Source organism: Saccopteryx leptura, chromosome 8 (genome assembly GCF_036850995.1).
Source record: "Saccopteryx leptura isolate mSacLep1 chromosome 8, mSacLep1_pri_phased_curated, whole genome shotgun sequence".
Taxonomy (NCBI): Eukaryota; Metazoa; Chordata; class Mammalia; order Chiroptera; family Emballonuridae; genus Saccopteryx; species Saccopteryx leptura.
In genome coordinates this window covers 52,913,113-52,927,856 of record NC_089510.1, presented here as the reverse complement: position 1 = coordinate 52,927,856, position 14,744 = coordinate 52,913,113, and the positions used below count along the sequence as shown (strand labels likewise).

Below are 14,744 nucleotides of genomic sequence, written 5' to 3'. Positions count from 1 at the left end.
AGCTTTCCAAACATGAGGCTCCCTGAACCTTGAATCTGTGCCCCGATAGCCTGAGCATTGAGGACAGTGGCCAAGAGGGGACCCAGCAGATAAGAGGAGGGATGGGGACAGCAAGGATCAATCTCTTCTTGTTTCAAGCGGGTCCTAGTACTGGGGAGTGAGCGGCAACCCCAGGAGTCCCAGGAATCATCCGCCCTGCCATGGGCTGCCGGAGCCTGGCCGACTGGGAGGGAGGCCAGGCCGAGCGAGGCAGGTGCCCACATACGTCTGCAGAGCCTGGTGGACAGTGCTCCTGTGTCTGTCGTGTGGGGCGAGTGCTGCATGGTTACATGACCCTAAACACGGACCTGCAGGTACAGGTGCCCACCAGGGTCAACCCCACATACGTGTGAACCCATATGTGTGGTTCATCTGTAGATACACACATAGACATGCGCACGTATCCCAGCATAGATTTGTACTGGTGAGCACTGTCAGACAAGGTGGGAAGGTCTTACTCTTAGATTCAGATCCAGGGGTCCCCAAACTTTTTACACATGGGGCCAGTTCACTGTCCCTCAGACCATTGGAGGGCTGCCACATACAGTGCTCCTCTCACTGAGCACCAATGAAAGAGGTGCCCCTTCCAGAAGTGCGGCGGAGGGCCAGATAAATGGCCTCAGGGGGCCTGTTGCGGCCCGCGGGCCATAGTTTGGGGATGCCTGATAGACCAATGGCCCCAACCTTTCCCCCCACTAGTTAGCTCTGTGGGTTTAGCAAATTACTTTACCTTTATAAGCCTCATTTTTCCTACCTATAAAAACAGTGCTGCCCTAACCTCACAGAGCTCTCATGAGATTAAGCGAGATGGATTCTGTAGGGACCTGTCGCAGAGCTTGGCGCGTCTGTGGTAGGAGGCAGGGCGTGCGTCGGCCCCTGCAGCACTAGTAAGATGGCTGCGTGCCGGGGAATGAGCGGGAACCCGGCGTGCCAGCACTGCCTCCTCGCACACCCTGCCGAGCCTCTTGCCTCCCCTGCAAAATATTGGCGCCCTGTGCCTCACCGGGATGTTTGGGGCCCCAGTGCTCCCACCCTTCCCTGGTCGGAGCAGAGCCTCTTGGCCGGTCAAAGCTCAGAAATGCCAGCAGATGGCAGCCTTGTGGGGCCGAGGGCTGAGCCATTGCTGTGAGTCTGCAGCACCCAAGCAGGGAATAGTGCCCCCCCACCCTCGCTGAGCAGAAGGGCTTCAGGCCTCAGCTGGTTACAGGCACCAGCAGAGCTTGAACTGTTTTAACAGTGGGATGAAGTATACAGAGCCCTCCCCATCTGAAGGAAGGAGAGAAAGGGCCACCTACTAAGGATACACCTGCTGGGTTTCAGTACAAAACGTTCTGGTCTCACGGTAGTAGCCAATGGGTACGATTGGAAGCTATTTTCATTTCATGAGCAGGTGAAGGTGAAGTAGTGAGTGGAGGTGAGGGGAGACACTGAGGAGAGGGGAGTGCCCGCTCGTATTAAGGGAGCAGAATCAAACTCAAGGTTACTGGGCAGGCTGACCAAGGCCACCCACCAGCCCCATCACAGCCCCAATCAGGTCTAGTCTTTACTCTTCTTCCAGTGATTGAGTTAGTTTTGCAATATACTTGCAGAGAAGTATTCCTACTTTGGATGCCTGTCTTAGCTGTTGTCCAGAAAATTCTGGCTTGTTTGTTTGTTTGTTTTTCCTTTTTAAACAGGAGCAGAGAAAATAAAGGGGAGGGAAGGGGCAAGCCCTGCCCTAAATCTAGGTCTGGGGTGGCCGTGTGGGGGTCACATCTTTCCTGGAGCCAGCAGCCAGCCTGCGGCCAAGCTCTTGCTCACCCTTCCCTCACCACAGCCCTCGGGCTAGGCAGGCCTTCAGCCCGGGCAGCCTCTTGATCTGTACTGGTCCCTTGCATTCTTTAGGAACCCGGTTGGTGAATGCAGTTGCCAGGTGTCACTGATGCTACAGGGCAGCCCTACCCGAGCGCCACTGCGGTGAGTGCCCCCCGGGAGCTGGCTGGCCAGGCCCGGTGCCACCACCCACACACCTTCCTCCCGGCCCGGGGGCCCAGCCCAGCAGCCCCAGATTGTTTGTGTCCTCCAGCTGGGGCTGCCCAAGCCAAGAGGGAGCATTGGAAGAGGAGAGAGGGAGGGAGAAGGGGGTGGGGGTGAATTTCTTTCTTTCTTTTTTTTTTTTGCACACACCCTTATAAGGCTACTGAAGTCATTACCAATGTAACAAACTAACTCAGCAAGCAAGCTCCTCTCCCCAATGTTCCCTTCTATAAACACAGCCCGGCTGGCCCCCACCGTTCCCCCCTCCCTCCCGCCCTCCCTCGGGGACTTGCTCTCCCCTGACGTTGTTTCTTTTCCACCCGGCCCCTTTTCCTCTCGCTCCTTTCCTTTCTCCCCTCACTGGCTGCAGGGGGAGGGAGCCTGGCAGCTTCGAGGGCCTCGGCGGCCGAGGAGTCGGTGCTGATGGTGGTGATGGTGACTGCTATGGGACCCTGAGGCCCAGCTGGCCGGCGAGAGGGCAGGGCTGGCCGGAGGAGGAGGACGGCGAAGGCGTGCGGGGGGTGCTGAAGAGGCGGGTGGAGACCCGGCAGCACACAGAGGAGGCCATCCGCCAGCAGGAGGTAGAGCAGCTGGACTTCCGCGACCTCCTGGGGAAGAAGGTGAGTACCAAGACCGTGTCGGAGGAAGACCTGAAGGAGATCCCAGCCGAGCAGATGGATTTCCGCGCCAACCTGCAGCGGCAGGTGAAGCCGAAGACGGTGTCCGAGGAGGAGAGGAAGGTGCACAGTCCCCAGCAGGTGGACTTCCGCTCTGTGCTGGCCAAAAAGGGGACTCCCAAGACCCCACTGCCTGAGAAGGTGCCACCTGCAAAGCCTGCCACCCCGGATTTTCGCTCGGTGCTGGGCAGCAAGAAAAAATTACCAGCAGAGAATGGTAGCAACAATGCTGAGTCCTTGAATGCTAAGGTGGCAGAAAGTCCCAAGGCTGTGGGCAGTGCCCAGCCTGCAGAGACCCCGAAACCCATAGGCAACGCCAAGCTTGCTGAGACCCCAAAACCCATGGGCAACGCCAAGCCTGCTGAGACCCCCAAACCCATAGGCAACGCCAAGCTTACTGAGACCCCAAAACCCATAGGCAATGCCAAGCCTGCTGAGACCCCCAAACCCATAGGCAATGCCAAGCCTGCTGAGACCCCCAAACCTATAGGCAATGCCAAGCCTGCTGAGACCCCAAAACCCATAGACAATGCCAAGTCAGCTGAGACTCCAAAACCAGCTGGGAAAGAAGAAGTCAAGAAGGAGGTTAAGAATGATGTGAACTGCAAGAGGGGGCACTCAGGAGCCACAGATAATGAAAACAGGCCAGAGAGCCGGGGCACAGCCCCAACCTTCCAGGAGAAACTGCGAGATGTCCACGTGGCAGAGGGTGAGAAGCTGCTGCTCCAGTGCCAGGTGTCCTCTGACCCCCCAGCCGCCATCACCTGGACACTGAATGGAAAGACACTCAAGACTACCAGGTTCATCATCCTGTCCCAGGAAGGTAACCGGGGCAGGGCTGGGGGGGAAGGGCCTTTGCATGGGGGTCCCTGCCCGCTCGTGTAGCCTGGGCTCACTGGTCACCACTCAGAGCACTCACAGGACAGGTGTCCCACGCAGGGCCTGTGGACACACTCCGTTCCTGGGGTGTGTGGAGGGGAGTCCAGGTCTGTGGACACACTCCGTTCCTGGGGTGTGGAGGGGAGTCCAGGTCTGTGGCCCATGCCCAGATCTCGCCGTCTGTCCAGCAGAGCCCCGTCAGCCCCCCAGCAGTGGCCACTCAGAGCACTCACAGGACAGGTGTCCCACGCAGGGGCTGTGGACACACTCCGTTCCTGGGGTGTGGAGGGGAGTCCAGGTCTGTGGACACACTCCGTTCCTGGGGTGTGGAGGGGAGTCCAGGTCTGTGGACACACTCCGTTCCTGGGGTGTGGAGGGGAGTCCAGGTCTGTGGCCCATGCCCAGATCTCGCCGTCTGTCCAGCAGAGCCCCGTCAGCCCCCAGCAGTGGCCACTCAGAGTAGACGGGGCCTGCCTGACGCCCCACAGCCCTTGCGTGGAGACGGCGCTGCACGGGCTTGGAAATGGAGGCACAGGGGCTGTTAGCGAGCAGAAGCTAACAGTTTTTGCAGCAGCATTATGGGGGTTTGGGAAAGGGTGTGCAGTGACGAGATGGCACAGGACTGTGATTTGGGGTCAACTGAAGTTCTGATAGCATTGTGGGTTTGAAGACCTGTGGGGGAAGCCAGAGGCCCAGACGTCCCGTGGCACACACGCACCGGTGGACAGAGCTGCTCACTTCCTAATTTGGATGAGACTTTTGTTTGCTGCTATTCACATTCTTGGGTGGTGGGGAGAAGAGGGGGGCCTCTGAGTCCTGCCGTCCGGGGCCTTTTGGGGCCTGCAGTTCTCAGAAGGGCCTGTTTATACCTGGAGAAGTGATGGGGGTGAGAGGGGTATTTTCCCTGGACCCTCAGCTTGGTGGGATGCTTTTGTAAATCCCGAGCCTGGGAGAGAGCTCCCAGGCCAGCAGACTGGCCCACCCCCGCTCTGGTGGCCTCGCTGGAACAGAGTCAGGCCTGAGCTCGAGGCTGACGCTGGTGGCTCTGTGCAGAGCAGGGTACCAAGCCCCCGGGAAGTGGCATGTTACCTCGAGGGGTGCAGAGCAGCACAGCAGAGGCCCAAGGGGACAGGTCCTGTCAAGTCTAGGTCGGCTGAGATACCAGAAACACTCCCAGTGTGTGGCTCTCCTTCCTGCCCTCCGACTACACCGTCTCCAACCCTTTCTGACCCCCTGTTCTGCCTCCTTCCTTGAAGCACTTGAGGGTAGCAGTAGCCCCCTCAGCTCCTGATAAAACATCTCTCTTCACTCTGCATCTCAGACAGCAAATCTGAAACAGCTGAGCATTTTGAATCTAAATGCTGAGTAGTAAAGAGGAAATTGGCCAGGAGAGAGAAAAATGTTTTAGTTTCTGCTACTGTGTTGACAGGTTAGTACCATACTGGTCGGGTCCTCCAGAAGTCATCTCAGCCGTCCCCTGCCTCTGCTGCCTCAGCTGCCACACGCAGGTGGACATGAGGATTACCATGATGGAGTGACATGTTCAGGGCAGAGGAAGCCACAGCCTTCCCTGTCACCCCCGTGGGCCCTTCTCAGTTGGAAAGTCTTTGGTAAAACTAACCCAGAAGTTTGATCGGGAGCATTTCCCAGATTGCCCTGTGGGACATCTCCAGGCAGGATGGAGGGAGGGCAGGCAGCTGCTCTCCTCGGGACTTGTGTGGCCACACAGGCTCGTACTGTGTGATGTCCGTGCCAGCTTCAGGGAGACTGGTGCCCAGACAGCTGAAGACGGTGCCCAGAGCTGGGCAGCTGCCCCGAGACCTGCGTGGAACCCGCAGAGCCACCAGCAGCCACTTACAAACAACCCACTCAACTAGATAAGACAAGCAGCCCTGGTCTCAAAACCACACCTGAGCCATGAGACATTGGCTGTGCTGGCCAGGAGTGCCTGGGTCTGTTCTGTCTGCTCGTTACTGAGTGTTAAAGGGGCCAGAGACCTGGCTACACCAGCATCACCACCCCCAGACCCCATCTCAAAGGGGCAGTTTCAGTCTAAAGCAGAGGAAAAAATGATCAAAAGAAGGACAGTATGAAGAAATAATAGAGACTGGAGAAGGGAGGAGGGGATTGTGGGGACAGCCCAATCCAACTTTAAAAATATTCTAGGCCCTGGCCAGTTGGCTCAGTGGTAGAGCATCGGCCTGGCGTGTGGCTGTCCAGGGTTAGATTTCCGGTCAAGGCACACAGGAGAAACAGCCATTTGCTTTTCTATCCCTCCCCTCCTCTCTCTCTCTCTCTCTCTCTCTCTCTCTCCCTCTCCTGCAGCTCTGGCTTGATTGGTTTGAGTGCATCGGCCCCAGGTGCTGAAGATGGCTCCATGGAGCCTCTGCCTCAAGTGCTAAAAATAGCTCAGTTGCAAGCATGGCCCCAAATGGGCAGAACATTGGCCCCAGACGGGAGTTGCCGGGTGGATCTTGGTTGGGGCACATGCGGGAATCTGTCTCTCTATCTCTCCTCCTCTCACTTGGAAAAGAAGAAAAAAAATATTCTAAATATTTGTAATTCTCCTTTGAAAAACAGAATAGCTGGCATATACTGAACATTATGTGCCCGACACTATCCTAGATGTCTTACGCTTTTTGCTCATTAATCTTCACAGTTACTGTACTCCCATCTATCAGAGAAGTTAAGTACCTGCTCAGGGATATACAGCTGGCTAGTAACAGCTGGGATTTGAAAGCAGGCAGTTTCGATGCCTAGACCACTATGATATTACCTCTAAGTTATTGCTGGCATGTCAGCAGGCTGGTGCAGCTGAGGAACCTTGCATGATCGATCAGCTCAGCAAGAGCACTGTCTGTCAAGGAGAAGTGCTAATGGCTACTCCTCAGCACTGTCAACAGTGGTCAGGAAGCTCAAAGACCGGTGGTGCCCTTGAAGCTTGCCAAATATCTGGTATTTTCACTGCAGGAAGCAGACCCTGAAAAAGGCCTGTCCGTCTTGCCACGGTAGAGAGAGTGGCTCATCTCAAAATATCAGCCCCACTCTCTTGTTCACCGTTCCCCCTTCAGAGCTTTCCTTTCCAAGTCTTCATGATTCTGGGTTACACGGGGACCCTGGAGAAAGCCCACCTGAAAGCATTATCAGTGACCATTTCAGCAGGCCCCACTGCAGGGAGCAGGGCTCTCGAGAGGTGTGAGCGGGTCTGCTGTCAATAGAAAGAGAGGACACACACTGAACAGTGATTAAACCATCCCAGTCAAGTGCCTATGATGAGCTTCTGGGGGGAGGAGGCGAGGGAGCTGAGTGCCGGGGCTGCTGCTGGTGAGAGAGCTGGGCCTCGATCAGAGCCTGGAAGGCAGGCCAGGGCTCCAGCCCGGAGGAGGGGGCATATGGGCTTCCCAGCAGGGGCACAGCTGCAGCGAGCGCGGGCTGCAGAGGGAGCCATGGCCTCATTCCACCCTGCATCATGCGGGGCCGCTCTGTTCCACTGGCAAAAGGGAGCCATAAAAGAGCTTTGAATCGGAAGCAAGGTACCCAACGCTGGAGTTTAGGGGGCTTGATCGACTTCGTGCCCAAAGACCAGTAAGGAGCCTGCTGGAGAGGTTTGGGAGAAAGGGGGCGAGGCCTGAGCTAGCCAGGTGGGCCTGGGCACAGGCAGGAGACACCCAGTTCAGGAAGCAAGGGCAGAAGGAACAAAGCTCGCTGCCTGGCTTGGAAGGATGGAGGTAGAGGGATAAGGAAGAGGAAGGAGTGGAAGACCACTGGGTGTCAGGGTCTGGGTGCCCGGGGTCACAGCAGTGAAAACAGGGAAGCTCTGGTCTGAGGTGGTCTGTAGGAGAAGGTCTCCCTCCACACCCCACAGTGTCCTCTCCACCCACCTTCCTGCTTGGAACTCTTCTTGCTCCACTGCGGTGAACCCGTGCTGTCTTCTCTTCTAAGATCGAGATTCACTTCCTCCAGGATGCCTTCCGAGACTGGCATCACTGGCCTTTGGCCATGAGAGACTCGTGTTCTCCCCCCCCACATCAACACGTATGTCGGGGCACACTGCGAGTGGGTGCTCTGCTGATCGGTTTCAGGAGGCTTCTCTGACCCTGTCACTTGGATAGGGCTTGGAGCCACAGGCCCCCAGAACCACCCCATTTAGTGCCTAGGAGAGCAGAGAAGGTGTGACGGCAGCCCAGCCAGTTGGAGTGTCGTTAATTCTCAGGGACATGTGGAGGTGTCCCCGCTCTTCTTGCATCCCCCAGAGCTGCAGGGAGCCTGGTGTTCGCGCACAACGCTGGCCTGCCCTCCCGGCCTGCAGCAGCACTCCCCGGGCTCAGCCCAGGGTCCGAGGCCAGTGGGCCAGGGGGCTCTGTGCTGCCCACGGGGGCTTTCATCTTCGTGCCTTGTTCCCTGTGCCCAGGCCAGACTTCTTTCCTGGCATACATTGCTCCCGATCTAATAACCAGGATTCATTTTTCTTGCTGTTGTCAATCGATGATTCATTTTTAATTGCCTTCAATGTGGTTCTTGCAAAAGCTTTTTCAGAACCTGTATAAGTTCATCCTATTTGTAGGACGAACACAAGGATTTATGTAGAACCTACTATGTGTGAGGCACTGCTCTAGCCCTGTCCTTGTAGGCATTGTGGATTCGCACGAAGAACTCCGAGGTAGGAAGGGATTTTTCCTTTAAGAAACTGCAGGCATACCTCCAAGTTACTGTTTCCAAACCACTGCACTAAAGCAAGTGTGTTGCAATAAAACCAGTTGAATCTTTTTGCTGGTGGAGGGTCTTGCCTTCGGTTTGTACAAAATGCACCATCTTTGAATCCTGGTAAAGCGAAGGGCAATAAATGCGGTGTGCCCATGTGTTATCTTTTTCAAGGCAGTTATATTTGACTAAATGTTTGTGACTTTCTTTTGCATAAATCTTACCAGGTCACTTGCTACAGAAATGCACCTTCATCATTCTCAGAATGCCAGTTATTTTTTTTATACTGTGACTGCATTCCATGCTCAGGGAAAAACAGTCATAATAGATATGGTCACTGCCCTCCGAGGCTTGTGTGGGGGCCATGCAGAGGTTTTAGCAATGGCCTCGAGAGCCATGTTTTGATGAAGATGAGTTCAGAAGAGGCTCATCTACGGCTGGGAGTGCTTAGGAGTGACAGGGAAGGCACCAGGCCTGAGGGGGTGACCTGGAGCTGAGTGCCCTGTCCAGACCTGCCAGGGGAACCAGGCCCTGCTGACGCGGGCAGCCTGGGAGCGGAGTGCAGGCTTCGGACTGCCGCCTCCCACCGTACACACTGTCTTCTCCATACCCCACGCCTGCCTCGTAAGGGCGCAGGCGGGGGATCTGCGGTCTCCGTGGCCAGGATATGCTCTCCCCGGGACAGTTCCAGCCGGGCCATTCATTCCATTCCTGCTTCTGTGGTAACTGCGCCCATCCCCCGCACCTCCCTCTCAAAATTCCCCACCAGGCTAAGGCTTCTCAAAAAAATTGCTGGGAAACGTCTCTTTCTGCTGGAGGTCAGGAATAAGCTGTCCCACAGGAAATGCCAGATTCCTCCATCTGAGCTAGCTGAGGCCCCAGGCCTGCCTGGGGGCCCTCCCCCAGCCCACGCCTGCGGCCAGGGGTCCAGGCTTTGAGCAGCCTGGAAAAGCTGCCTGCTCTGATGCTTTCCCTGGTAGGAGTGAGAGGGCTGTGGTCTGAATGCCCCACTTCTCCTGGTGGTCTCACTACTGTCTTTGTAGTTTGTGCCATTTTGGTTTAAGGCTGAGGCAGCTGGAGGCCTGGGCCAAAAGGCAGCCCAGACTGCAGTGGCATGTACCCTGGGAGTGGGGCGTCTGCTCCCAGAGCCTTCGCCTCAGACTGAGGGGAGACTGCATGATGGAGCTGGTTTCCTCTAAGCCTCAAGATCTGGGGCCAGAGATCATCTCAGCCTTCTCCTGCCCTCCTAAATAAAGGGAAATTTCTCTGGAAGATAGTTAACCTCACTCCTCCATTCCTGTGCCTTACAGTTCCTGGCCGTGGCCGAGAGGAGAAGCAGAAGAGCTTCCAGGCCCCAGGTGGTCAGTAGGACTGAGTTTCCCTTGTTTTGTTTTTAATACAAGCAAAAGTTTGTTTAGAAAGTCACAGAGGTAGAAAAAGTGAGCCAGCTGGGCTGCATGGGCTCAGGAAACATGTTACAAAGGGAAAAGGAGGGCCCTTGGAGCTTAGCAGAGGGAGAGTCAAGGTGCAGCCTTGAGGAGGAGCGGGAAAGGTGCAGGGTGCTCCAGAGAGAGGAAGAGAGAGAGCGAGAGAGAGAGAGTGAGAGAGAGAGAGAGAGAGAGAGAGAGAGTGAGAGAGAGAGAGAGAGAGAGGAAGAGAGAGAGCGAGAGCCGAGGTCTCCCTGTTTAAGCACACCCAGGTGCCGAGAAGTTCAGGGAACTATATATCAGGGCTCTGCTTTTTCTTGCAACCTTAGTGAGGTTCTCTGGGCAGAATTGACATCATCCTTCTTCTCTCTAAGTATCCTTCCTTGTATTTGTTGCTCAAGTCTGTGCGTTTGACTAATCGAGATGAGGGTACTTTTTAAGATGAAAGGTCCCAGTACTTTCAGCGATCATTTCTATAGTTCATTCAAGATCAAAGGCCCTTTGGGAGTCATGCCTGTCAGCCTCCCTTCTGGCTGTGCCATCCGCACATACACCTGGGTGGGATACACACAGCTCTGCCCACCCAGGACCAATGGCTTGTGCCAGGCAGTGGTAGGAGGGAGGTGGCCAAAGCCAGGGCTCCAGGCAGCAGGGTGCTCACAGCTCTGGCTCTCTCCCCTCCTTGTGTGACAGCTGTTACCCTGACAGCTCAGGCAGCTCTGGGCAGGATGTCATGCTGTTGGCTTGTTGTGTGTCTCAAGGTAGGAAACAGGGTACTGATTGCTGCCCACCTACCTGGCCCAGCAGGCCCAGTCCTCAGCTGGCCTCTCCCACACCTGAAGGGAAACTCCCCAAGGGGACCCCCACAGAAGGATCTGGCATGGAGAGACTCAGGATGGGTACGGACCAGACCCCAGATCCTCATGCCCAGCCTGAGTCCTCCTTCCCCCAGCCAGGCCAGAAGAGGCGTGTCCTTGGGGAGAGAAGGCCATCTCCAGCCCTCTCTGAGGTGACCAAAAGACCGACACTGAAAGGAGGCAGCTCCAAAGTGCCTCTCCCCCAGCCCAGTGCCCTTTATTGGCCACGATTCTCAACTTAGATACCATTCCTGAAAAACCAGCTCCCAAATCCCAGGCTAAAGTCACCTTCCTCTCCCAGCAGATCTCCCCATAGGCCAGTGCCCCTGCTGGACAGGGACCCCACCCCCTCCCACCGACCTCTTTGTTCAAAACTCCCCTTTCTAAGGTGCGGTCCCAGAATCACTGCTACAGGCTGGGCAGCGCTCCCTTGCCTGCCCCTGTTTCTGACAGATCTGTAAGCTGTGCCTGACTACGCTTACTTCTCCTGATGATGCCCGTGTGTGTGGCCCGGGTCTGTCTGCCCCTTTGCTGTATTAGATGGCAGAGACCATTCCTTTCTCTCCTCTGTATTTTTTTATGTCCTCAGAAGAGAACTCTCCGGAAGGAGGTGGGGGTGCAAGAGGGAGTATGTTTCGGGATCAGTTATTTTGGACCTGGTTTATCAGCGGAAAGTGTCCTGGCTTTAGTGGGGAGAGGGGTTGGTTCCCACAGGGCTCTGACTGCTGGGCTCTCAGGGGCTGCCCATGCGAGTAACCCTTGCCGACTGCGCTCCAGGTTCCAGGACCGGAATTGCACCCATGCCTGGTCCACTCAGCAGTCCTTCCTCTTCCTCTCCAGGCTCTCTCTGCTCCGTCTCCATCGAGAAGGCACTGCCGGAGGACAGGGGCTTGTACAGATGTGTCGCCAAGAACAGCGCCGGCCAGGCCGAGTGTTCCTGCCAAGTCACTGTGGACGGTAGGTTGGGCCCACCCCCTGCCGTCACACGGTCCCACTTCTCGGACGCGGTCCCTTCCCACCACGTGGGGACAGAGCCGCGCGCAAGGCTGCCACCCCTATCCAAAGGATTCCTCTGTGGGTGTCAAGCCATCTTTTGCAAAAACATGACAGGAAGGAAAGCGGGAGTCCTCCTTGATGGTCCTGCGTGGCCTCAACCCCACTCCTGGCTGGGAGGCAGAGCAGCTCACCTGTCGCCTCCCCCAGCCTGGGCCCCGCCCCACAGAACCGTGCTGACCAGAGGCCGGCACAGGGCAAGAGGCGGCAAGACACACCCACAGGAAAATGACCGCATAGTATTTTACAAGCCACAACAAACAAGTGGCAGTGCTGGCAGGGCAGGCCGTGAGGAGGGAGCAGAGTGGGGTCCATGGGGGGAGACTTCTGGAGCCGGTAAGTTGGGACTGTCTTTCCGTAGAGGGGACAGAGCTGCCTCTGTAAGAAGGAAAAGGTAAAGTAGCCCAGCAGAGGGAGGAAGGGGAAGAGATGGGACAGAGAGGCCTGCCAGGTCTGAGAGGAGCTTCCGTGTGAGCACCGGCTGTGAGGAGTGGGGATCTGCCTGAGAAATGCCGGCAGTGCGTGTGTGACTCCTCCTTCTCCCCTCTGTGCGCAGTTCAGAATCAGAGACTGGCAAGTGGAGCAGACCTTGTGAGGGCTCAGGCTCCTGCCCTCCTTTACAGACTAGAAAGCCGGGGGGGGGGGGGGCGTGACACACACACACACACACACACACACACACACACACACACTTAGAGAGGGGGGGCATGACACACACACACACACACACACACACACACACACACACTTAGAGAGGGAGAGCATCCTGCCTGTGGTCTGGGGGGGGGGGGATGTCACACACACACACACACACACACACACACAGACACTTAGAGAGGGAGAGCATCCTGCCTGTGGTCCCCGCCCCATTTAGAGCCAAGCCAGGGCCAGAATCCCACTGGGACGCAGCCCACCACCCTTTCTTTTCATTTGTTATTTGCTTAGAACTGTTTTAAAAAAGGGTCGTTTGGAGAAAACAATTTCTTGTCCTTGAAAGACTAGTTAGTAACCTCCAGTGACAATGTTTAAAAACAGTAAAAAAGACTAGTTTTGTTGTTCTTACTGCTGAAAGTGATTATTTGGGTTTAAAATTCTAATTATTTTGTTGTCGTACCGTAAGGTATAGATCTCTGTCTCTGTTCTGGATTTTACCATCTGATTTCCTGGTCACAAAAGCTGAGATCTATGATATATAATGAATGAAAGAGAATCTTAAAAAGAAAAATATTTTCAAAAAATACATGCAGTAGCAACACAAACTGTCAACACCAACCGTAAAGCTGAAATTGTCAAATATCGTGCATCTACCTAGCGTTCTGCGAGTGGATTGGCCACAGGGGCTCTGAGTCTAAGGGAACAGATTTAATAGGTTCAGGTGTCTGGTCACTTCAGAGGGGAGCTGGAAACACGTTTTGAGGCTCTGAGAAGTGGCCGCTGCTGCTGGTTACTTACTCCTGTGTGGGACCTGGGGCATCACCCGCTCAGGTAGATCCTGCTTCTTTACAGGTGCAGCAGTTAAAAAAAAATAGGGTTTCTGGAAACTTGACCCCAGAAGGTTTATTTTTTTATTTTTTTTTAAATTGATTTATTGGGATGACACTGTTCAGAATCTTATTTTTAACAGCTTACTACTCGTGTTGGCCCCATGCTGGTTCCATCCAACCTATAAGGAGGCTCAGCCTGCTAATGTGATTGTCCGCTTTGGACCCCTCCCCCTCCCACCCCCCACCCTCCCACTCCCCACCCCCCTCCCCCCACCCCGCTTCGGAGCCCTATTTACACTGCTGGCTGAAGGCAGGACAGCAATCCTTCTCCTTATCTGCAAAATGTCAGCGCCTTTGCGAGAAACAGCACATGGTTTATTTTTAAAACCAAACATTGTTTTCAAAATAATTTTAAGTAAAATTTCCTTTTCTCCTACAGAATATATTTGGGGGTTCTTTTTTTTTTTTTTTAAGTTTTGGGCTTCATTAACTTTAATTTCTAAAAACAAAAAAAGTTCGGGAGAATTCATTCTGCAACTTATGGGGCTTTTTCTTTTCCCCCCATAAGTTGGTCTCCTTGTGGTTCATTTTCTTGTTCTCTCCATCAGTCTTGATGAGCTTCATTATCTATCTTTAGTTCCTGCGAAAGGTCTCTGCCGGGTTTGGCCTCAGACCACGGTTGGCAGCCAGGTCTTTGGAGCAGAGCTAGGAAAGGGGTCTGAGGTAGACCAGCTGAGGTAACAGGACTGCCTCTCAATTAGTTGGGTTTTGTTTTGTCTTTTCAAAGAGACAGGGCACCACCCTGACCCCTTCTCTTTCCCCCGTTGCTATCCTGGGAGTACCTCAGTGTCCTGCACGCAGGTGGGCTTCCTGCCACGTTAACGGCATTTTTCCTTCAGAGAGCCCCCTCTGGGCAGGTAGTGATGGAGTGTAGCCTCCTCCTGGCTCCCCTGCCTTTCCAGCACCATTCCCCTCCTGGGCCCAGGCATCGGGGTCATTTCCGGTCCTGGTCTGTCTCCGGGCTCAGTGCCCCCTCTTTCCAAGGCAACAGCACTAACCTAGAGATCCCAGTGGCTCCATAAACCCTTTGAAAATTATGGACAAAATTGTATGTGTGTGGATGAGAGCATTTTTGTAAAGAAAGGATCCCTGGTTTTAAACCAAACTCTCAAAATGAGTCATAAATTAAAATACGTCAAAGAACTACTTGCCATAGGAGGCAACCATGAATAAGTTTTCAAGTCACAGTGGGGCCTTCCAGCTCTCTCCCTCTGCAGCTGCCCGCCTGATCTCTGGGTAGGACACATCCTGCATTTCCCCCCCCCCCCCCTGAGGGGCAGGAGGTCCCTCCCCACTGGGCGTGGGGAACACAGCTGATTCTGAGGTAAGGCAGGCTTCCCCCTGCCAGTGAGCAGGGCCCTGCCCCCTGACAGCACTGTCACTCACACAGCCTATGCCGAACACCGCTAAGACTGTGCGTCTGTGGCCAATATAATGGTACCCTTTACGAGCTCATAAAATGACTTTGGTTCATTGACTGTTCTGTATTAACCACACTCACTGTTTCTCTCTCATGATAAAGGCAGAGGGAGATAAGCAGATCTGGCCATT

At 54.8% G+C, this 14,744-nt stretch overlaps 1 protein-coding gene across 5 annotated transcripts in view; it reads left to right on the top strand.

Moving 5' to 3' along the window:
• The window catches only part of MYLK (myosin light chain kinase), a 291,028-nt gene that overhangs the window by 197,322 nt on the left and 78,962 nt on the right, over positions 1–14,744 (top strand). For 4 of the 5 annotated variants that reach the window (XM_066347834.1, XM_066347833.1, XM_066347832.1 and 1 more), the window contains 3 exons: positions 1,924–1,995; positions 2,426–3,555; positions 11,437–11,553. In XM_066347834.1, the coding sequence (XP_066203931.1) occupies positions 1,924–1,995; positions 2,426–3,555; positions 11,437–11,553 (1,319 nt within the window). Of the gene's footprint in view, positions 1–1,923; positions 1,996–2,425; positions 3,556–11,436; positions 11,554–11,860; positions 11,986–14,744 lie in introns of those variants that run through there. The other variant, XM_066347837.1, reaches the window with a different exon arrangement.